The sequence below is a fragment of the Myotis yumanensis genome, unplaced genomic scaffold, assembly GCF_028538775.1.
Source record: "Myotis yumanensis isolate MYYU_CA2020_CCGP unplaced genomic scaffold, mMyoYum1.0.hap1 SCAF_2, whole genome shotgun sequence".
Lineage (NCBI taxonomy): Eukaryota > Metazoa > Chordata > Mammalia > Chiroptera > Vespertilionidae > Myotis > Myotis yumanensis.
The window spans coordinates 151,780,763-151,804,109 of record NW_027223753.1 but is presented as its reverse complement, the minus strand read 5'-3'; the positions used below and the strand labels follow the sequence as shown (position 1 = coordinate 151,804,109).

The window sequence follows — 23,347 nt, the reverse complement described above, 5'->3', positions numbered from 1 at the left end:
TTTAGAATTAAAGGCCATATAAAGAGCTTCCCAGACAAGAAAAACCTAAAGGATTCAATCACCACCAAACCCTTATTATATGAAATATTAAAAAGATCTTCTTTAGAGAGAATCGAAGATGGCGGCATAGGTAAACACCGGAGACTGCTGCCACAAACAACCACTTCAAAAATACAACTAAAAGACGGAACGGACATCAACCAGAACCACAGGAAGGCTGGCTGAGGAGAGACTCTTCAACTAGAAGGAAAAACAACAGCATTACGAGGCTCAGAAGAGGCGCAGTGTGGAAAATTTAAAGGTACGGTGGTGCGCGCCCAAAGCGGGCTGGTGGCTGAGGGCGCGGTTGTCGTTTTCAATCAGGAGGGAGTCTCAGACTCTGGGCTACAGATCCGGGCGAGTCTCTAGGGACCCAGACTCAAACGGGAGAAGCGGGACTGTCTGGCTACGGTCCCTCCAAGGTTTGCAGCAGTTGCTGGGACAGAGAGGCGGAACTCCTGGGGACGGACTGAGAACAGCCATAGCTGCTCCCTCCACCCGCCCTGTTGAGCCCGCCCAGCCCAAGCCCTGCGCAGAGCCATTTGCCGGATCGCCTCAGGCAAAGGCTAGATTAGCACCTCCCCAGAGGACAGAAGTTTTCCCACAGCTGATTCTCACAGCCAGTCGGCCTGGTGGTCAAATCCCTCTAGTATTAACTACAACAATTAAGGCTTAACTAGAACAAGACTGTGCACAAAGACCACAAGGGCGTTCACCAAGAAAGCATAAAAGATGCGGAGACAAAAAAACATGACAGAAATGGAGGATATGGAGCTAAAAAACGCAATTTTGAGGGCTTGCAATAAACTTGAGCAGAGCCTCACGAAAACTAATGAGACCCTCGATGCTACGATAAAGAAATTAGAAAGTAAGCATACACGGACTGAAATAAAGAATATTATACCCAATAGCAGACCAGAGGAGCACAAGAATCAAACCAAAGATTTGAAAGCAAAAAACACCCAACTGGAAAAGCAAAATGAAAAAAGAATTCGAAAGTGTGAAGATAGTGTAAGGAGCCTCTGGGACAGCTTCAAGCGGACTAATATCAGAATAATAGGAGTGCCAGAAGATGAGAGACAGCAAGATATTGAAAACCTATTTGAAGAAATAATGGCAGAAAACTTCCCCCACCTGGTGAAAGAAATGGACTTACAGGTCCAAGAAGCGCAGAGAACCCCAAACAAAAGGAATCCAAAGAGGACCACACCAAGACACATCATCATTAAAATGCCAAGAGCAAAAGACAAAGAGAGAATCTTAAAAGCAGCAAGACAAGAGAAAGAGACTCAATTACCTACAAGGGAATACCCATACGACTGTCAGCTGATTTCTCAACAGAAACTTTGCAGGCCAGAAGGGAATGGCAAGAAATATTCAAAGTGATGAATACCAAGAACCTACAACCAAGATTACTTTATCCAGCAAAGCTATCATTCAGAATTGAAGGTCAGATAAAGAGCTTCACAGATAAGGAAAAGCTAAAGGAGTTCATCACCACTAAACCAGTATTATACTAAATGCTGAACGGTATCCTTTAAGAAGAGGAAGAAGAAAACGGTAAAGATACAAATTGTGAATAACAAACATGCATCTATCAACAAGTGAATCTAAAAATCAAGTGAATAAATAATCTGATGTACAGAATGAACTGGTGATTATAATGAATCAGGGACATAGAAAGGGAATGGACAGACTATTCTTGGGGGGGAAAGGGGAATGGGAGATGCAGGAAGAGACTGGACAAAAATCGTGCACCTATGGATGAGGACAGTGGGTGGGGAGTGAGGGCGGAGGGTGGGGCGGGAACTGGAAGGAGAGGAGTTATGGGGGGGGGGGAGAGGAACAAATGTAATCTGAACAATAAAGATTTAATTTAAAAAAAAAAGATCTTTAAGAAGAAGGGGGGGGAGATTAAAAATCTTAACAGTAAAATGATAAAAATACATATCTGTCAACAATTGAGCCTAAAAGAAACTAAAACAAAATGAAGGAACAATCAGAACCAAAACAGACTCATAGATACAGAGAACATATTTTTGTTGCCAGATGGGAGGGGATTTGGGGGTTGGATGAAAAAAGTGAAGGAGTTAAAATGTAAAAATTGGTAGTAACAGAATAGTCATGGGGATGTAAAGTACAGCATAGGGAATCTGTTTATGTAAAAGCATAAGTGACCACACGACCAGTCACTATGACACGCACTGACCACCAGGGGGCAGATGCTCAGCACAGGAGCTGCCCCCGATGGTCAATGCACTCCCACAGTGGGAGCACCACTTCGCTGACTGACGGGCGCCAGATGCTGGGCTCATACTGGCAAGCGCAGCAGCAGCAGGTGCAGAGGGGCCGGGATGAGTGGAAGTGGCATGGCATCTGGCCGGGGCTCCTCCCCGACTGCCTGCCGCTTCGCATACTACTGCATCCCTTGGGGGATGCTGGACTGCAGGTTGCCGGCTGAAACTGACAGTCCAACATCTCCTGAGGGGTCCCGAATTACAAGAGGGCGCAGGCCAGGCTGAGGGACCCCACCGGTGCACAAGTCCATGCACTGGGCCTCTAGTATAGTCAATAATAATCTAATAACTATGTATGGTGTCAGGTGATAAAAGATTTATCAGGATGATTGCTTAGTTATATAATGTCTACTCACTGAGGTATACACCTGAAACTGATGATACATTATATGTCAACTGTAATTGGAAAATATAACATGATTTTAAAAATAAATAAAAGCTAAGAAAATTGACCCCCTAATAAGGCTGAAAAATCGAGGGACAGCTAATAGTTGATAGAAATAGAAAATTACTGATGGATTTGAATAGACCCCATTAATAATTACCTTAAATCTAAACAGAGTAAATGCTCCAATTATCAGATTAAAGGAATAAGACTCTTAAGTACATACTGTTTACATACTGTTTACAAATATAAGCACACAAAAAAAGTTAAAAGGATACTAAAAGATAAACTATGGGACATTGATTAAAAGAAAATCGTATGTTAAAGAAGGGAGAGGGAGGGAGAGAGACTTAGAAATAGTGATGACAGAGAATCATTGATTAGCTGCCTTCCACACTCCCCACACTGAAGATCAAGCATGTAACCCGGCATGTGCCCTGACTGGGAATCGAGCTGTGATGTGGTTCATAAGTCGGTGCTCAACCATTAAGCCATGCTAGCCAGGCCAAAGTAGGTTTTAAGATAAGGACTAGTACAGCAAAAAAAGATAAAAGGATCAAATCATAACAGTCCTAAATGTTTATGCTCTTAATAACATAACTTGAAAATACACGAAGCATACTATCTTGATGTGCAAGTCCTCATAAAATTTGTTCTCCTTCCTCTCCAACCCCAGCTTCCACATTTACACAACGCATACTTTGTCTTACCGTATTACATTGCCTATAGTTTTGGGGATTCATAATTGCTGTTTTGTTCATGTTCTACCCTTTACTTAGAATGCATTTTTTGCCCTCCCACAAAACAAACTCCTAGTCATCCTTCACAACCTTTCTCAGGATCATTTCTAGTATTATTTTTATACTTTGTGTGCATGTGCTGTTACTAGCATATTGTATTATATATGCTTAGGTGTAAAGTCCTTTGCATTCCAGGTGTTAGCACATAGGTGTTCATATATTGAAATAACTGATTTATGCTTTGAGTAAGTAACTTTGATGTTTGTGAGAACTCTAGAAAATTTTAGATCTACAGTTAGAATTCTTTAAAGCTCTATTCAAGTGATGTTCTTGTTTTCTTAATATTTCTACATAGCCCTCTATGTTTATGCCTTTGATACTACACATTCTTTGCTAAATTATATAAGTTGGTAATATTACTCTGCTTTATTTATTTATTTATGTATGTATGTACTTTTATTGACTTCAGAGAGGAAGGGAGAGGGAGAGAGATAGAAACATCAATGATGAGAGAGAATCATTGATCGGCCGCCCTCCCCGCAATGGGAACCGAGCCCACAACCCGGGCATGTGTCCCTGACCGGAATCAATCCTGGGACCCTTCAGTCCACAGACCGACGCTCTATCCACTGAGCAAAACCAGCCAGGGCTACTCTGCTATATTTAGAATATCCACTTCTTAAAATAATTCAGAGCTAAGTGATCAGGATTACAGAAGTATTCCATTTCAATCAGAGTTAAACTGTATTTGAAGGTGAAGTTTGCTGACAGTTACATTTAATAGCCACTTTAAAATTCTATTCATAGCATATTCTGGCAGTCTATTAATAATCAAACTTGCTTAATTCCTTTCTTAAATAGCTATCAAACAATTCTATTATAGTTTTAAAATTCTATTTTAAAATATGTATGTATCTGGCTGTTTGTCTATAGAAAATATTGAAAGACTCTATATATCAGTTATTTCTGGTCTAAATCTTATAGGATATTTTCATTTCCTAAGTAATTTCTGTGGTAATAGCCTGTTTTTTTCTGTTTTATTTAGTAAATCAAAACATGTATATTTTAAAATTATGCAAGGAAAGATTAAACTGCCTATTCCCTAATGATTCAATATTGTGTTCTATATTTAGGCTTTGATCTGTCTACCCCAGTGAAAACTTTTTTTTAGTAGTTAACTTTTATTAGATTCGTCTAGCACACTGCACTTTAACCACCTTCTCCTTTTGTATAAAGACAAGAAAGACCTGGTTTTGATCCTTTTAAAAATTATAAATACTATTATATATGAATCCTGGTGATTACCCAGAAATCATTCTTAAAATTTTTTTTAATTGAAGTTCTTTCACTTATAATTTAGGAGCTTGACTTCTGGGTTTTTTTATTTTTTCTTTATTATTGTTTAGTATTGGACTTCATAATGTATTTTTCAATCGCTTTTTCTTGTTGTTGTTAATCGTCACCCAACGATATTTTTTCCATTAATTTATAGAGAGAGTGGAAAAGGAGGGGTATGGAGAGAGGGGAACATCAATGTGAGAGAGAGACATCGATTGCGGCCCCTTCACTGTGCAGGCCGACACTAAACACTGAGCACACTGGCCAGGGCTTAATAACTTTTTAAAAAAATACATATTTTTTAATTGATTTCAGAGAGGAAGGGAGAAAGAGAAACAGAAACATCAATGATGAGAGAGAATCACCGATAGGCTGCCTCCTACATGCCCATCCCCCCCTCCGTCCGTCCCCCCCCCAGGAATGGAACCTCAACTCCGTGGTTCATAGGTCAACACTTAACTACTAAGCCACACACCTGCCAGGCTCGATCACTTTTAAAATACAGAAGCTAAATTTTTTTGTGTATTGTTGTTGTTAATCCTCACCTGAGAATGTTTATTGATTTGAGAGAGAGAGGAAGGGGGAGACAGAGAGAGAGAAACATCAATTAGTTGCCTCCTGTATGTGCCCTGACTGGGTATCGAATGCACCACATTTTGGTGTACGGGATGATGCTCCAGCCAACTGAGCCACCCAGCCAAGGCCAGAGACTAAAATTTTTTTTAAGTGCATTATAGTGATTTTTAGGTAGTGTGCTGTAAATATAACTGATGAAGCTATATTATAGTTAAAGAAATTACTGTACCCAGTTTGTAGTGCTATATACTAAGTTGAAGAGTAGCATTATGATGCATGGTATCACTTGTATGTGGAACCTTAAAAAAAGACAGAAAGGCAAGTATTGCATGGTATCACTTACATATGGAATCTAAGAAAAATCTCGAACAGTAGAAAAGTGGTTGCCAGGGTAAGGAAATAGGGAGAGATTGGTACAAAGGTACAAACTTTTAGCTACAAAATGCATAAGATATGATGATCTAATGTAAAATACGGTGACTATAGTTAACACTGTATTATATAATTGAAATTTGCTAAGAAAGTAGAACTTAAATGTTCCCACACATAAAAAATGATAACAATGTGAGGTGATGGATGTGTTAAATTAAATGGGAGAAATTCTTTTAAAAAATAACATTTATATATATATCTACACTAATAAAAGAGAAACATGGTAATTAGCGTACGACCGCTACCCTTCCCATTGGCTAATCAGCATATCCTTATGCAAATTAACTGTCGGCCAAGATGGCGGCCGGCAGCCAGGCAGCTGGAAGCGAACATGAGGCTTGCTTGCTCCCGTGACTGCAGACTCCAACGTTGCCCGCCTGACTTGCAGGCCTCTGAGCTGGCAGTTTGAAACTTTGTAACAAATATAGCCGGCTGGGATCTCAGAGCTGAAGTTATACATTGTTTCGATTATAGAATGGCAAACAAACCAGCAGTGGAAGCCTCAGAGCTAGAGCCAGAGCTAAAGCTGGCCCAGAAGAAAAAAAGAAAAGAAAAAAAGGAGTGGTTGGGAGCTTCAGTCAAAACCGCCAGCCTGAAAGCAGCCCTCAGCCCCTCACCCAGACTGGCCAGGCACCCCAGTGGGGACCCCCACCCTGAAGGGTGTGTGACCAGCTGCAAACAGCCATCATCCCCTCATCCAGGCTGGCCAGGCACCCCAGTGGGGACCCCCACCCTGATCCAGGACACCCTTCAGGGAAAACCAGCCGGCCCCCAGGCCTCTATCCTATATAGTAAAAGGGTAATATGCCTCCCAGCACCGGGATCAGCGGAGCCAAGAGGTCTCCTGGCACCAGATCAGCATGACAGGGTGCAGCGCCCAAACCCCCTGATCGCCCTGCGGCTCTGTGTGTGACAGGGTGTGGCATCCCAACCCCCTGATCGGCCCTGCTCTGTGTGTGACAGGGGGTGGCGCCCCAACTCCTCCCCCTCCCCCCACGGGTCCTGCTCTGTCTGTTACGGGGTAGAGCCATAACCTCCCCATCGGCCCTGCCCTGAGTGTGACAGTGGTGGCGCCCCAACCCCCTGATCCGCCCTGCTCTGTGTGTGACGGGGGCGGTGCCCTAACTCCCCTATCGGCCCTACTCTATGCGTGATGGGGGAGCTCCCCAACCCCCTGATGGGCCCTGCTCTGTGCATGAGAAGGGGGAGCTCCCCAACCCCCTGATGGGCCCTGCTCTGTGTGTGATGGGGGGGGGGGGGAGGTGGGCAGTGCCCCAACCCCCTGATTGGCCCTGCTCTGTGCATCACGGGGTGGTGCCGCAACCTCCCCATTGACCCTGCCTTGAGTGTGATAGGGGGCGGTGCCCCAACCCCCTAATCAGCCCTACCCTGAGCGTGACTGAGGGTGGCATCACAACCTCCCAATCCGCCCTGCTCTGTGCATGACAGGGGGCGGCGCCCCAACTCCCCAATCAGCCCTGCTCTGAGCCCGACCAGGGGCTGCACCTAGGGATTGGGCCTGCCCTCTGCCACCCGGGAGCAGGCCTAAGCCAGCAGGTCGTTATCTCCCGAGGGGTCCCAGACTGCGAGAGGGCACAGGCCGGGCTGAGGGACCCCCCCTCCCCTCCCGAGTGCACAAATTTTTGTGCACCGGGCCTCTAGTATAGTTATAACCACCAGGGGGCAAACGCTCCGACTGGTAGGTTAGGTTGCTCCTGGGGCCTAGTCAGCCCTGAATCTGGTTCACCTGCACCAGATTCCCTTGCAATGTACGTGAATCTGTGCACCAGGCCACTAGTATTTATATAAGATGTGATCCTATATTTTAAGGAATCCTGTATTTTATAACATAACAATCGGTATCTGCCAATAAAAAAAAAATTGTGAATGGTAAATGGTAGGTATGTGAGCCCACTACATTTTAATAATGAAAAGGTTTGGGGTAAAATGTTCAGATTTTAAGAAGACATACAAGATGTTCAAGGGTAGTTGCTCGCAATTAAATGTAAAACAAAATAAAAAAGAAAGAATTGAGACAGAAGGCTAAAGTTCCAAAAGAAACATAATGGTCTGTAATGGGGAAGGAGGGGAGAGTTTTTTTTTTTTTTTAAGAACTGTAATACATTTTATTATTTTCTAATTATCTAAATTTTAATATTTCAGAGGATGTTGTGTTAAAAATTACCTACAATTTTGACCACGTTCTTTGGAATATGCTTTTAAATTTTTTTTATTGATTGATGGATATTAGGGGGAGAGAGAAATCTCTATTTGTTGTCCCACTTATTTATGTATTCAATGGTTGCTTCTTTTATGTGCCCTGACTGGAGATCTAACCTGCAACCTTGGCATATCAGGATGAGGCTCTTAACCTACTGAACTACCCAGCCAGGGTCTTTTGGAATATGCTTTAAACATTTTTGTATGTATTAATAAAACGTAGATCATAATTTTTATATCTATAATAATAAAAATGCAATATGCTAATTAGACTGAACAACCTTCTGGACGAAGCCAGGGCTGTGAGGGAAGCCCGGGTCCCAGGTGCCAGAGGGAAGCTGGTGCCGGCAGCCAGGGGGAAAAAAGGCCTACTCTTGCATGAATTTCATGCATCGGGTCTCTAGTATACATATATACTAGTATGTATATATAGTTGGAATATGTAGTTGGAATATGCTTTTCACCCCATAAAACAATATATCAGCACTGTCTTTCTGTACTGATAAGAGGGTAATATGCAAATTGATCCTAACAGCAGAATGACCGCTGGACCAGTCACTATGAGGCACACTGACCACCTCTTGGTCCCTTTCCCCAGCTAGCAGGCTCCAGTCGCCTGATGGGGGGGGGAGGGAGGGTCCTGCTGCCGGCAGCTGGGGAAGATGGTCCTGATCTAGGCCAGGCCTAGGGGCTGTACCCACACATGAATTTTGTGCGCGGAGCCTCTAGTATATTAATGTTCATGCTTTATTTAGCCAGTTCCCTTGTGATGGACACTCAGTTTTTTGTTTTGTTTCGTTTTATTTGCTGTTAAAAAAGTGTGATGAGCAACATTTTTGTTTAGCCATGTCTACAACAGAGTTTTAAAAATCTATGTGCCTATATTACAAATGATTAATTAGGGCAGCGGTCGCCAACTGGTGATCCATGGGCCACTGGTGGTCCATGAGGTCCAAAAGGTTGGCGACTGCTGAATTAGGGTGTATTGTTTGTATTTCCTGCTGTTGACCAATGTCATTGTGATCTGGCACTAGCACTGAACGAGTAGGTAGGATCTACATAGTTTTCTAGCTGCTTGGTTGGTATCAGATTGTTTTACTTTTTAACTCATTTTTATTTGATGTTTTCTTTTAATGTTTTTATCACCTGTTAAAATTTTTAAGAAGACAATGTATATAAGCAACTCTACTAATAATATTGCTAATGATAGTAGGAAGAAAAATTATGTAGATGCTGTTTGTTCAGGTTTGTCTTATCACATTTGATCAACCCTTATGGTAGTAAAATTGACTTGAGCTATTAAAAATATTTTTTTTGTTGGCAGCTCTGTTACTATAATTTTGGATTATATTCTTAGAATAAATTTCTAGAGTGGAATTAGTTGGAGAAAGGAGATACCTTTTTAGGCTTTTTGATATATAGTGTTAGTTTGTTTTCTAAAGATATAGCCACTGACATTCCCATTAAAAGAGTATAAGAATCCCATTTGCTACCATCTTGCCAATATTAGATATCATCAATCATCATTCTTTTTGATAAGTAAGAGATGTTTTTAAATTTTCTGAACTGGAGACGACAAGGAAAACTTTGGCATTTATATAGCATATTATTCTGAACTTCTTTTTTTTATTTTATTAAATCTTTATTGTTCAGATTACATTTGTTTCTCTTCCCCCCCCCCCCCCCATAACTCCCCTCCTCCCAGCTCCCGCCCCACCCTCCGCCCTCACTCCCCACCCACTATCCTCATCCATAGGTGCTCGATTTTTGTCTAGTCTCTTCCCGCATCTCCCACTCCCCTTTCCCCCCCAAGAATAGTCCATTCCCTTTCTATGTCCCTGATTCACTATAATTACCAGTTCATTCTGTTCCTCAGATTATTTATTCACTTGATTCTCAGATTCACTTGTTGATAGATGCATGTTTGTTGTTCATAATTTGTATCTTTACCTTTTTCTTCTTCTTCCTCTTCTTAAAGGATACCTTTTAGCATTTCGTATAATACTGGTTTAGTGGTGATGAACTCCTTTAGCTTTTCCTTATCTGTGAAGCTCTTTATCTGACCTTCAATTCTGAATGATAGCTTTGCTGGATAAAGTAGTCTTGGTTGTAGGTTCTTGGTATTCATCACTTTGAATATTTCTTGCCATTCCCTTCTGGCCTGCAAAGTTTCTGTTGAGAAATCAGCTGACAGTCGTATGGGTATTTCCTTGTAGGTAATTGAGTCTCTTTCTCTTGTCTTGCTGCTTTTAAGATTCTCTCTTTGTCTTTTGCTCTTGGCATTTTAATGATGATGTGTCTTGGTGTGGTCCTCTTTGGATTCCTTTTGTTTGGGGTTCTCTGCGCTTCTTGGACCTGTAAGTCCATTTCTTTCACCAGGTGGGGGAAGTTTTCTGCCATTATTTCTACAAATAGGTTTTCAATATCTTGCTGTCTCTCTTCTTCTGGCACCCCTATAATTCTGATGTTGGTGCATTTGAAACTGTCCCAGAGGCTCCTTACACTATCTTTGTATTTTCGGATTCTTTTTTCATTTTGCTTTTCTGGTTGGGTGTTTTTTGCTTCTTCGCATTTCAAATCTTTGACTTGATTCTTGCGCTCCTCTGGTCTGCTGTTGGGTGTCTGTATAATATTCTTTATTTCAGTCAGTGAATGCTTAATTTCTACTTGGTTCTTTATCACAACATCGAGGGTCTCATTAGATTTCTTGAGGCTCTCATCAAGTTTATCGGCAGTTTCTAGCAAATTATTGAAAGCCCTCATGAGAAAGTGCGTTTTTTAGCTCTATATCCTCCATTTCTGTCAAGTTTTTTTGTCTCCGCATTTTTTATGCTTTCTTGGTGCACCCCCTTGTGGTCTTTGTGCGAAGTCTTGTTGTAGTTAAGCCTTAATTGTAGTCGGCAATACTAGGGGTGAATTGACCTCCAGGCTAACTGGCTATGAGAGTCAGCTGTGTCTGCAGTGGGAGAGCTTCTGTGCTGAATCTCTAGGGCGGTGCTAATCTAACCTTTGCCTGAGGCTATCCGGCAAATGCCTCTGTGCAGGGCTTGGGCGGGTCAGGTCGCAGGGGATCAACAGGGCGGGCGGAGTGAGCAGTTATGGCTGCTCTCAGTTCCGTCCCCAGCTGCTCTGCAACCGCTGCAAACCTTGGAGAGAAAGCTGCCTTCCCGCTTATCCCGTTTGAGTCTGGGTTCCTAGAGACTCGCCCAGATCTGGAGCTGAGTCTGAAACTCCCTCCCGATTGAAAACAGCAACTGCGCCCTCCGTTGCCGGCCCGCTCCACATGCTCTCCGAACCTTAGTATTTCACCTCTGCACTGCGCCTCCTCTGAGTCTCGTATGGTTTCCTCTTTCCTTCTAGTTGTAGAATCTCTCCTTAGCCAGCATTCCTGTGGTTCTGGGTGATGTCCGTCCGTCTTTTAGTTGTATTTTTGAAGTGGTTGTTCGAGGCAGCAAACTCCGGCGTTTAACCTATGCCGCTATCTTGGTTCCTCTGTCCAGACCTTGAATTTTTCTATTCTGAACTTCTTAATATTTGTTTACTGTATTTGTCTCTAAATGTATACAAGTGTGTAAAAACTATGAGTTGAATCTCGATGTAATGACTGGCAAAATCTGCTTATAAATACTATTAATCTTCATAGAAATAAAAAGATACTGTAAAAAGATTAAATTTTTTAATCATGTAAAAAAGATTTGGTACCTTTTTAATATGTTCATTTTAACAAATGTAGCTAATTATATTTTATTGAGTACATTTTGGTTTGTTCCAGTAGCCGGATCGAGCTGGGAGATGTGACACCACACAATATTAAGCAGCTGAAGAGATTAAACCAGGTCATCTTTCCAGTCAGCTACAATGACAAGTTCTACAAGGATGTGCTGGAGGTTGGCGAGCTAGCAAAACTTGGTATAATATGGGTTTTTTCTTCATTTATTTATTTATGTTCTTGACCCTTAGTTTTTAATAGCAGAGAAGGAAGGTTTAATCTTCTTATTTTATAAGTGAAGAAATGGAAGTGCTCCACATTCTGAGAAAAATCTCAGAGAAATCAAGGCAGAATATTTGAAATTTAAATGGAAATGCTACATCTTTTATTTAGTGTGTGCCTGTGTGATTTCCCATATTTCGCTTTAATCTAGATGAGAATTAAATTTCTAAGAAGGTGTAGGAGGTTTTTGAAGCTGTTGAAATTCAAAGTAGCTGATAAAACTTAATGCTGATAGCAACAGTTTAGTCCTCATAAATGGTGTTGTTTTTTAATTGTTGCTGAATTTATTAAAATAAGATGACTGCCAAATGCTGTACTACATTCCTGACTTTTAACTATGCAGCTTGCCCTGGAGTGAAGTCCAGGTGGGAAGGGAATGTCCCTTGTCTCTGTGGGCAGAGTTCCAAGGGCCACGTGCACCTTTCCTGGGCACTGGCTGTGATGGAACCAGGCCAGTTAGTTAACATGGGGCTCTGGACATTCCAGTCATAGCCACGTACGGACATTCGGGGTGGGCTGAGCCACTAGGGCAGATGCTGGCCACTGTCATCAGCAGAGGACATGGCCTTTCTGATTCATCCTGTTCTTCTACCTGCATTGGGCTAGACCTACTACTCCTTTCAAGAATCCACAGCAAACTTTATGCAGGACTCATGTACTTAAAACAAAAATGCCCAACAGGAAAAAGCATGTCAATGGAGTTTCAAAATAACAAAAATCACCAACTCTTAAGTCCTCTGGGACAGTTTTCCCAGCTGTTGGGGAAATGAAAACATGGATTCCTACTTGTAAAAACACATGCAAGGCAAGCCGTGTGGAATGGACACACGAAAAACTTCCTTAATTTTCAAGGTACTTCATTGTTAAAACAGGTCACAACACAGCCTCTGGCCTGTGTGTCAATGTACAAGCTACAAATGCTTGCCTGGCAGCTGAGGGGCATTCTGTAGTAGCATGTTTGAACATTGAATAAAAATCCATATAAAAAAAAATATTTAAATAGTTTCCATAGGAACACAGATAAGTGTGACCCTGTCGCCTAGGCCTTCCACATTGCTCCATCTGTGCCATCTCCACTTACAAAGACATTTCAGAACTAGCAATAATTAAGTTAATGGTCCCCCTCAAATCCCTTAAGTCAAGCTACCCCCCCATAACAGCAACAAGAATGATTGAAGTGCAGGCTGCTGGGAGGCATTTCATCCCACTATTCTAGGCACAAGGCACAGGCAGAGCACTGGCGTCTTGCTCTTCCACCTCAAGTGGGAAGTCGTGGTTCTGGACTTCCTGCATCAGTTGCCATGTGAGCCCTAACAGCACATAGTAGATAGTCGGCCTCTGGAATCCATTGAAAGTAGAAGCAGCAGCAACTGTGTAAACACGCATGTTTTCAAAGAGCATCCCGTCCCCCACATGCGTCTTAGGCAAGCCACACTGCTCTACAGTGTGATGGAGGCTGTCACATGCTGGCCCCCAGATGCTGGATGAATAATACTTCTCATCTGGTTGGGCTTCTTCTGCAGAAGGGACTTCACGTGCACATGATCATAGAGGATGCAATTAAATGATCCATATACTCCATCATTCACATAATACATAAAGGTTTTTTCACCCAACTCCTCTTCATCATCAGAGCCTGTTTGTTCTTTTTTTGGCAGTGATATTAACTGCAAGTGTGAAAGCTGATGCAACATAGTATCTGCCTGGCTCAGCTATGAGTGTCACTCCCGAGTCTGATGGAAAATACTTATCCAGGGCTGGGTTGATTACACTAGCAATCTCAAATTTAAGCTTTGCATCCTCAGGTCCAGAAAAGCCACCACCAATATCCAGCAGATACATGTTGAAGCCAACCTTAGCTCCCATGTCAAAGACACAGTAGGCATCAGAGATGGCCAGCATGAAGGTCTCAGGGTCAGTACAGCCACTTCCATGTGGAAGCTGACACTGATGGCATCAATGTTTAGCTCCTTTGCCTGTTCCAAAAGAAGCCTGCTGCTGGTTTTGAGTGGGGCATCAAATTTAACACTGAGGTGACAGGCAGCTTTGGAATCTTTAGTGGCAATCCACAAAACCAACTTTGCTTTTGGATGTGCCCTGGCAACTTTCATCAACTTGACCTTACTATGGAAAGTGATCATCTGGACTCCTTTATTAGCAGCATATTTAATCTGAGACACTTGTTTATAAGGAGGCCCCCCCAAAACTCTACATCAATTGTATTCCAGTTTTGTTGGCACAGACAAATCCTGTCCCAATGGCAGCTAAGGGTCTTCACTATCGTTCTACTGTCATTGTAGTTCTGCTGTCAGTGACCCCGAGGAAGAGCTTTTAACCATTTCAGATGTTTCTTTAGAAGTCTCACAGGTTCGCAACATACAAGGCATCCTTATTATCAGAAGAAGAGACTTATTAATTTTTTGTCCAGAATGTCTATGGCAGTAAAGCCTTCATCGAGGAAATGGCAGTCAAACTCTTCATTTACTAATGTTGATCATGTTCATGGTTTCTGGATGTTCTGAAATGCAACACAAAGGAAAACGAAGATATGGGAGTTAAGAAACTGTTGCCAGCTGTTCACAAACGTAGCTCTCCAGGAATTCCAAGTCCAGTGGAAGATGGGTGTCCCCTCAGTGCAGCAGTGGAAATGCCCTCAGGCGGGGTGCCTCATGCCAAAGCCTGAGCACACAGAATGGCCATTCCCAGTCAGCCACACAGCCGCCCACCACCTAGCTCCCTCCCTCTAAGGACCACTGGAGCTTGGGAATCTAAGGGGACTGACCTTTCTTTTTTTTAACTTTACTTTTGAAAGTATTACATATGTCTCCTTTTCCCCCCAATTGACCCTTCTAGCCTCTCCCCCTCCCCAGGCTTTCACCACCCTACTATTGTCTGTGTCCATGGGTTATGCATATATGCATACAAGTTCTTTGGCTGATATCTTCCTATCTACCTACCCTCCTCCACCTCCCTTCTGAGGTTCTACAGTCGGTTCCATGTGTCTGTTTCTCTGGATCTATTCAACAGTTTATTTTGTTTATTAGATTCCACATATGAGTGAGATCATGTGATACTTAACCTTTCTCTGCCTTATTTCGCTTATCATAATAAAATGTGTTATTCTGTCCGTTGAAAGTTACATCTTTATGTTTTCCATGGCAGCCTATTTCAATGATATTGCAGTCGGTGCGGTATGCTGTAGAGTGGATCATTCACAGAATCAGAAGAGACTTTACATCATGACACTAGGATGTCTGGCACCATACCGAAGGCTAGGAATAGGTAAAATTACTATTTTTTTTCTTCAAAGAAACATAAACACATTATTCATTGTTCCTGACCCAGTAAGTCAAAGCATTTTTTTTAGGAATACTGGGAAGTGGTTACTGAATTATATAGGGTGAAGAGTATTTAGCCCTAGCTGATTTGGCTCAGTGGATAGAGTGTCGGCCTGCGGACTAAAGGATCCTGGGTTTGATTCTGATCAAGGGCACATGCCAGGGTTGTGGTCTCAATCCCCAGTGTGGAGCATGCAGGAGGCAGCCAATCAATGATTCTCTCTCATCGATGATGTTTCTATCCCTCTCCCTTCCTCTCTGAAATCAATAATAATATTTTTAAAAAATAATATTTATTTATTAACATAATTCAATTGGAAGTCCTATAGATTTGTTATCAATGTCCCTTTTGTTTTTTCTGCTTTCTTTCTACCTGGGATGTCTTGTATATAAAGGTTGCTTTTCTACTAGCAGTTTTAAACATACATAGTATTGAAAGAGAACAAATATGCAGAAAATCAGGATGTTTAGTGTTTGCTTCAAATTCTATAAGGACTCAGTTAAGTGTTAGGATAGTCATTATGTGTAATTTAAAGATTGATCTTTATGAGATTACTTATTTGTTTGTCTTGTTAATAGGAACTAAAATGTTAAATCATGTCTTAAACATCTGTGAAAAAGATGGCACTTTTGACAACATCTATCTGTAAGTATAGTGATATTTAATATTATCTAAAGAGTTTAATAAATTGTCAATAGAAATCTTTACAGAATTTTTTAATTCTGGTCACTTATTTCATTGTCCTTTGGAAACACCATGGACGTAGTGGTTATGATGTTATTATTTTTTTGTTTTAATAATAGATTAAGAAACCTGAGGTAAAACATTCTTGTTTTGCTTTAGTATGTTGGGGTGGGAGCTTCAAAGTCACAGGGATGAAATAATTTAAAATTTAAATGGTTAAATTTAAGAATCCATTAATATTACTTTAACCCTCAGTTTGCACTCTGTTTTGATTAAAGTCTCTTAGTTAGGTGCTCATTAGCAGCAGAGTTTAATTATAAAAATCAGAGAGTACCTGGCTGATATTATACTTAGATCTTAAGAGACCTCTGATTAAGAGCCAAGGATAGGTCATAATAATGGGTTGTTTATTAAGATTTTTATTTTTACTTTGACAGTGGGAGAGGTTAAGTTATAATGCTATTTGAGGAGTAATTGAGAAAGCTCAAATTATTTTCAAAAAATAGCATGTTTTTATATCAATCACAAAGGATATAGTCAGGCATTTGAGACCTAATATTTTATTTTTATCTTTTTTTTTCTATGTGTGTTAATATGGTCTTTGAATCATCCTTGTGGTTATTATCCATTTTTAATTATAGAAATCTTCTCTTGTTGTAATAGAAAATGTTATGATAGCTAGCCCTTTGTTGATTTTAGGAATAATCACTATTCCTTGAGTCACTAATCTCAGCCAACTGTCTTGCAAATGTACAAACTAGGTTAAAAGTGTAAGTCTATCATCAGAAGGTTTTCTGAAATGAATACCTAATCTTTGTTGATTACTAGTAATTTCAAAGAAAGTCTAACAAATGTCAGCAATATTCCACCTCCAACCAATTTGAAGCTATCTTTGGGGAACACGTAAAAGCTTATGAAATAGTAATTTTTTTTTCTGATACTTCTTATATCTCAGGCATGTCCAGATCAGCAACGAATCAGCAATTGACTTCTACAGAAAGTTTGGCTTTGAAATTATTGAGACCAAGAAGAACTACTATAAGAGAATAGAGCCTGCAGATGCTCATGTGCTGCAAAAAAACCTCAAAGTTCCTTCTGGCCAGAATGCAGACGCGCAAAAGACAGACAACTGAACAAATTACAAATGAACTTTCTTGCACTTGCTTGTCGCCAAATAAAAGAGAGGCCCATTGATTTCCCCACCCCCCACCCCTTTGTTTTGAAGCTTTTCCCACTCCTTGTTCTTTTTTTTCCTCCTTTCTTTCCTTCACTTTCCTCTAAAAGTTTTAATACTTTCAAAATTAATCATGTTTAGGTTGTTTTTGTTTTCTGTTTTTGTGAGGTGGTTTGACTGTAGGAAGGAGAGGTATAGATCTGTTTATTTCACAGTTAAGATATATGGTCCCGAAAATTTGGGTATCAATTTCAGTTTATTTTTAACTTTTTTTAATGTCCTGCTTTCACATTGAAGGGCAGAACCTACAAAATATTATATATTTCAAAAGACAAAAAGCAGTAGCAATATCTTGTTCTCTAATCATAGACAAGTTTAGTGTGTTTGTGGTACTTTGGGTTTTTCACGACTGTTTGTGGGATACTAATCCCTAGACATTGCCTTCAACTCCACCTTTTGTCCTTCTAAGTACTATCTCAGGAGTTGGACTATTGTTATCCTTGTAAGAAATACAAAGCTTATTTTGTGTGTGTGTGTGTGTTTAAGCAATTATTTCTTCCTTCCTCATTGGTGGCTGAGGGTGGGTGGGATAGTTTGGGTAGGTAGTGTTAGACTTTGGTCTCAGTATTTGAGTTAAACTGCTTTTTGCTCATGAGTTGGTTGGTTGTTAGCAGGTTTATTTTTCCTGCTGTTGATTGTTATTAGTGGCGTTAACTTTTAGAGTGTGAGCTGGTGAAATTAATTTTTTTTCCAATATTCCAGCTAAAGATATGGCCTTTAACACTGACCTAAAGAGGTTTGTTGTGACTTACTTTTTTTTCTCCTGTCCCCTTTCTTCAGTATACCCACAGTAGTTAGTCTAACCTTAGAAATGGAGTTGGTGTCCTTATAGGTCAATACCCCTAAAGAATCCTGAAGCAGGTGTTGTCTATTGGACATATTAAAACATACTTAAAGGTAAGATTAGATGGACTTGTGGCACAGTAAATGCATTTAATGTCAGTTAATGCAGGCTGTTAAAAGTGTGGCCACTGAGCATTTGATTATGAGGAAAGAATATCTAGACAGTATTTTTGAGAACGACATAGCTGTGCTATTATCTGTTGGAGAACATCCCAGATTTGCTTACATTCTGTGCCTATGATACTAAGTTTAAGGATTCGGGGGAGGGAGAATTGTTAAACATATTACTTCTTTCTTGGAAAAGTAAAAGTCTAGAAGTGTTACCAATGCAAATGTCACTGTGACCTCTACTGATAGAACTGGTTTATGCCAGATCATTTTCTGGTGCATAAGGAGTGGTTTTGACAGGTTGATAACTTTGGAAGAAAAGAGACATCTGAAATTTTCTTGTTTTCCTCCATAGTCCCATCTCCAATATTTAAATTTTTATGATTGCCAATATTGGTGGCCCAACAAATGATCTCACTAGACTTTAAAATAGTGCATAGAGTTTGAAGATTCTGTCATTTGACTTTAAAAGGAAGGTTGTTTCATAATATTTATCCTCTTATGTAAATTTGGCTGTGAAAGTCTCATCTCTCCAAATATGTTAAATGACAAAATTATTTTACACAGTGTTTATACACACTTTATAATCTTAAGTTCTTATTTGAGAATGTGAAAGTACAAAGTACAATAGACTTCAGCAGTCTTAGTTGAGTGCCAACAATAATACAGAAAAGGAAGATAGTTGATGAATGAGTTTATAGGGTTCTAATCTTAAGATAGTAAAAATGTAGAAAGACCATGCTGGTTTCTTGGGTATCAGTTACTTCAGCAGTCTAAATCTAAGCTTAGAATAAAAGTTTAGCATTAAGCACCTTTACCTTATGGATAAGCTTCCGCTTGCTCTTGCCAAGAAAAGAGTGCTTGAGTTACAGAAGGCATAATTAGTTTGAAGAATTCAGCCTTTTTGTAAACTTACAGATATCAAAATAGATTTTGATATATAAATGAGTTTTCTGAGATGACACTGCCTCTATTTCTATAACCATTTCACCTGGACTATCAGTCCTATGAATGTATCCCTAAATGTTGTTATTGAAAACCGAATAGCTGCCTCATGACAATTAAGTACATGTTATTTAAGGAGGAAAAAAATATTAAATTTTGAATTGAGTGTGTAGGCTCCCTATCATTATACTGTTTCTTTTTCCACACTAGTCAATATCTTTAACCTAAATTGTAAATGTTTGTAAAGGGTTAATCATCCTACATCAGACTTGTATTAAATAATTCCATCCACTTATGGAGGAGGAAGATATAGAAGAGGTAGAAGCTGGGCACTAGTTCATATGCTTATGAGTCAGTAAAGCCTGAAATAAGGCCCCATGTTGAGTTGGTTATTTTGAAATATGATAAAAATTATTATTGAGGTTAAACTATTCTATTAACTTGATGATTGGATTACAGGATATAACCACCATATTTTTCAGGACAGACAGTTTTTATCGTGGGATGAATAGGTAAAAATTATACTGGATGGCAATTGTATTTGGGTTCTAAAGAAAAAAATCTGTAGAGAAATCTATGCAATATATAATTTGTCCAGATTAGTTTTCATATGGGGAAAGAAGTTCTGAAATATCACCAAAGCAGTTTACTCATCAATTGAAAGTCCTCCAAAAACAGAACTATTGGGAAACCATGGTATGTGGGGTGGAAAAGAAAAGCTCCCTCAGTTTTTTGGAGGGAATAACTTTAAAAGTACTTAAATGGCTAAGTTTACTTGGTGCAGTTAAGAATTAAATTTGTTGATTTTAACATTGCTGTTACATCTGAAATAAACTTATGTGATGTTCTAGTAGTAATCTGTGATGTTTGCATATGTCAAAAAACACACACACACTACTTTGTGTTGAATTTTGATATCAGCTATAGGTAGTCATTGTTTACTATTTCCCAATTTGTTTTTTGAAATACTTTTTCATTTCTTTGAAATCTAAAATAGCCAAAGTCTAATCAAAGCCTCCTAATTCAGACCTTTTGGAACTTGCTAGAAACACTGTCCAGTATCTGCAGTTCAGTCTCAATGAGAGAAAAAGATTCAAGGAGTTGTCTTCTTTCTGCTGCTATATTTTGAATGTAATTGTTAAAGATACCTGACACTTTAGGCTGTGATCTCATTAGTGGTATGCATTCACTACAGATGGTAATATATTCAAAATTTTTTCTTTTTGTTAGCAGTGAGGAAGGAGTCTTAATAGTTGAATGAGTTAGGAGTTGCTCTTTAAGTTGTTTTTACTGAATATCAAACATGGATTTAAAATTTTGTCTTTAACAAAATTAACTCAGTGTTTACTATCTTAGTCAAAAGTGTTGTAATTCAAATTTTATTTATTCCATTCAAGAAACAGTGGATGGTCTTTGCCTGATGTCTTAGTTATCCCTGTGTAGCACGTTACCCCAAAATTTAGCAGCTTAAAACTTGTATTATCACCCACAATTTCTGAGTCAGGAATCCAGGAACAGCTCAGCTGGGATCTGGCTTGAGGTTGCAATGAAACTGTCAGCCAGGGTTACATCATCTTGAAAGCTTGACTAGGGCTGCAGGAGTCATTTCAAAGATGGCTCACTCATTCACTTGGCTCCTGGAGGGATTTAGTACCTTCATGTCACCTGGCTTTCCCCAGAGCGAATGATTCAAGAAAGTGAGCAGAAGCCATGCTTTTGTATGAGCTATCTTAAGAAATGACATGCTAATAACTTCGGCCAAGTTCCGCTGGTCACAGAGACCAACCATTGTACCAACTAGGTACAATGAGGAATACCCAAGGACATTAATACTGGGAAGTGAAGATCAATGAATATGACTCCACATTATACTTGGAGAAAATTTTAGGCTTTGTTGACAATAAAGGCAGGTTTAATAAAAAGATTCTGTTACCTTACTCTCTAGGGCTTAGTTTCCTACATAAGGGTTAGAAAGCATTGCACTTTATCGTTATTCAGAATGTAAAAAATAGGGAGTGGGTCTAAAAGTTTTGCTCTTATGTTGAGTTTTATGCCTGGGTATATAGTAATCTGTCTCCCAGATTAGTACATTTCTAGCTGTGTGAGTTGAATATTCCTGGGAATTGGGTACAGTAGTGAGTAGAAATGATGAGCCTAAGAATTTTTCAGGGAATAAATCATGGCAGAGTATCCAAAATTGGACTTGCCTTATAAAGCTGTACCACAGGAATTTAGTCCTAGTTACAGCCAAAATAACATAGCCATATGGATAAAAGAGCTTGAGTAAGATTTTTAAATGTAGTTATCTTGATAGAACACAGAAACGTAAAGTCAGAATAATCTTACTGGGGCAGAAATTCTCAATCTTTCCAATTATAAATTTAGGACATTTGGTTTCTTAGGTAAAATTGTTTATCTTGAATCAAAGTCTGCTCCGGAAATAATTGGGAGCATAAAGTTAATATGAAGCGATCTCTACTTAGCCTCAAGTTTAAATCTTGAATTATGGCTTGCTTTATAATTGTGATGAAAGAAAGCTTAAATCTAACATTTGTGAAGATATACTAATTGGGAAGGAATAGTTTGGAATTTTTGAACTTTGAATTAGGTATTTCTGATTTGTTAAATTTCATCCATTTTATTCTACTTACTGTCCTGAAAAAATCAAGACATCTGCCCTAGCTGGTTTGGCTCAGTGGATTGAGTGTTGGCCTGCAGACTGAAGGGTCCCAGGTTTGATTCCGGTCAAGGGCACATGCCTGGGTAGCAGGCTCCATCCTCACTAGGGGGTGTGCCGGAGGCAGCCGATCCATGATTCTCTCTCATCAATGATGTTTCTCTCTCTCTCTCTCCCTCTCCCTTCCTCTCTGAAATCAATAAAAATATATTTTTTAAAAAATCAAGACATCTGCATTTATAAAGGATCCTAAGTAGTCTAAGTGAAATCCACGTTAAATGGCTGAAGCTTCAACAAGATATCTGACTACAAGATTTTTCTGTTTTCTTGACCAAACTTCTGGAACTCATCTACTTAGTTCATCTTTTAGAAATTGTATTGATAATATCAAAAGTTCTCCATAAAAAGATTTGGACAATCTTAAATCCTATTTGTCACTAGCATTCTCCTACACCAGTGATTTTTCAACTGGAGTCCCCACGGCACACTGTTGTGCCACAAGCATTTTTAAAACATGCAATACCTGACTGACTAGTCAAGAGCAGTGACCTCTTTTCCCTTAGAATGTCAAATTTAAAGATGACAACCAAAGGATTTGTATACATACATACAAAAAAAAAAAATTGACAACAGCCCAGCCAGTTTTGCTCAGTGGTTGAGCATTGACCTATGAACCAGGAGGTCATAGTCGATTCCAGGTCCAGGGGTGCACAAGTTTCATGACTCTGTTTTTACCATCTTCCTATAGGAGAATGTTATCTGCCTTTTGTTGATGTAGAAGCTGATCAATTATTCTCTCATCATTGATGTTTCTGTTTCCATCTCCCTCTCTGAAATAAAAAATATATATATTTTTAAAAATTTTAAATGACAATAGCCAACACAATAGCCATCCAGTGTGACTGGATCAAAATTATACCCTGTTTTTCAGATTATCAAAAATATTTTTTGGTATGCTGCAGAAATTTAGTAATTAGTTTATATATGCCATGAGATGAAAACAGTTGAAAATTGCTTTCCTACACTAAAGTATAATAAAACTGGATGACACATTTGTAATATCTTAACTAATAAAGAATTTAAAAAAAAATAAAGTATAATAAAACTGTCAGGTACCACATGTGTAATCTAGCTTAAGCAGGTAAAACCTGAATATGAAACTTGAAAAAATCAGTATAAGTAGCAGTAAAAATTGGGTAAGATGGGGCCTTTAGTATAGTTACATGACTTTGTTCTTTGCCATCTTCCTATATGAGAATGTTGTCTGCTTTTGTTGCTGTAGAAGTTAATTGTTTCTACAGATTTATCAAGCACCTACTGTTTATAAGTTTTAAGGTTATGTTAGCTAGGTAAATGAATCGTGGCCTCCCTCTTTAAAAAAATTTTTTTTTACTGATTTTTAGAGAGAGAGAAACGTCCATGTAAGAGCAAAACATCAATCGCCTGCTTCCTGCATGTCCCCTACCAGGGATCAAGCCCACAACCCAGGCATGTGTTCT

At 39.6% G+C, this 23,347-nt stretch overlaps 1 protein-coding gene and 1 pseudogene across 2 annotated transcripts in view; one reads left to right on the top strand and one right to left on the bottom strand.

The window, feature by feature from the left end:
- The window catches only part of NAA50 (N-alpha-acetyltransferase 50, NatE catalytic subunit), a 46,269-nt gene extending 26,245 nt beyond the window's left edge, over positions 1-20,024 (top strand). The window contains exons 2-5 of one of the 2 annotated variants that reach the window (XM_070406219.1): positions 11,803-11,936; positions 15,181-15,300; positions 15,936-16,002; positions 16,997-20,024. In XM_070406219.1, the coding sequence (XP_070262320.1) occupies positions 11,803-11,936; positions 15,181-15,300; positions 15,936-16,002; positions 16,997-17,174 (499 nt within the window). In that variant the 3' untranslated portion in view covers positions 17,175-20,024. Of the gene's footprint in view, positions 1-11,799; positions 11,937-15,180; positions 15,301-15,935; positions 16,003-16,996 lie in introns of both variants that reach the window. The other variant, XM_070406218.1, reaches the window with a different exon arrangement.
- Positions 13,141-14,159, bottom strand: LOC139002158 (ornithine decarboxylase pseudogene; annotated as a pseudogene).
- Positions 20,025-23,347: the final 3,323 nt, after the last annotated feature.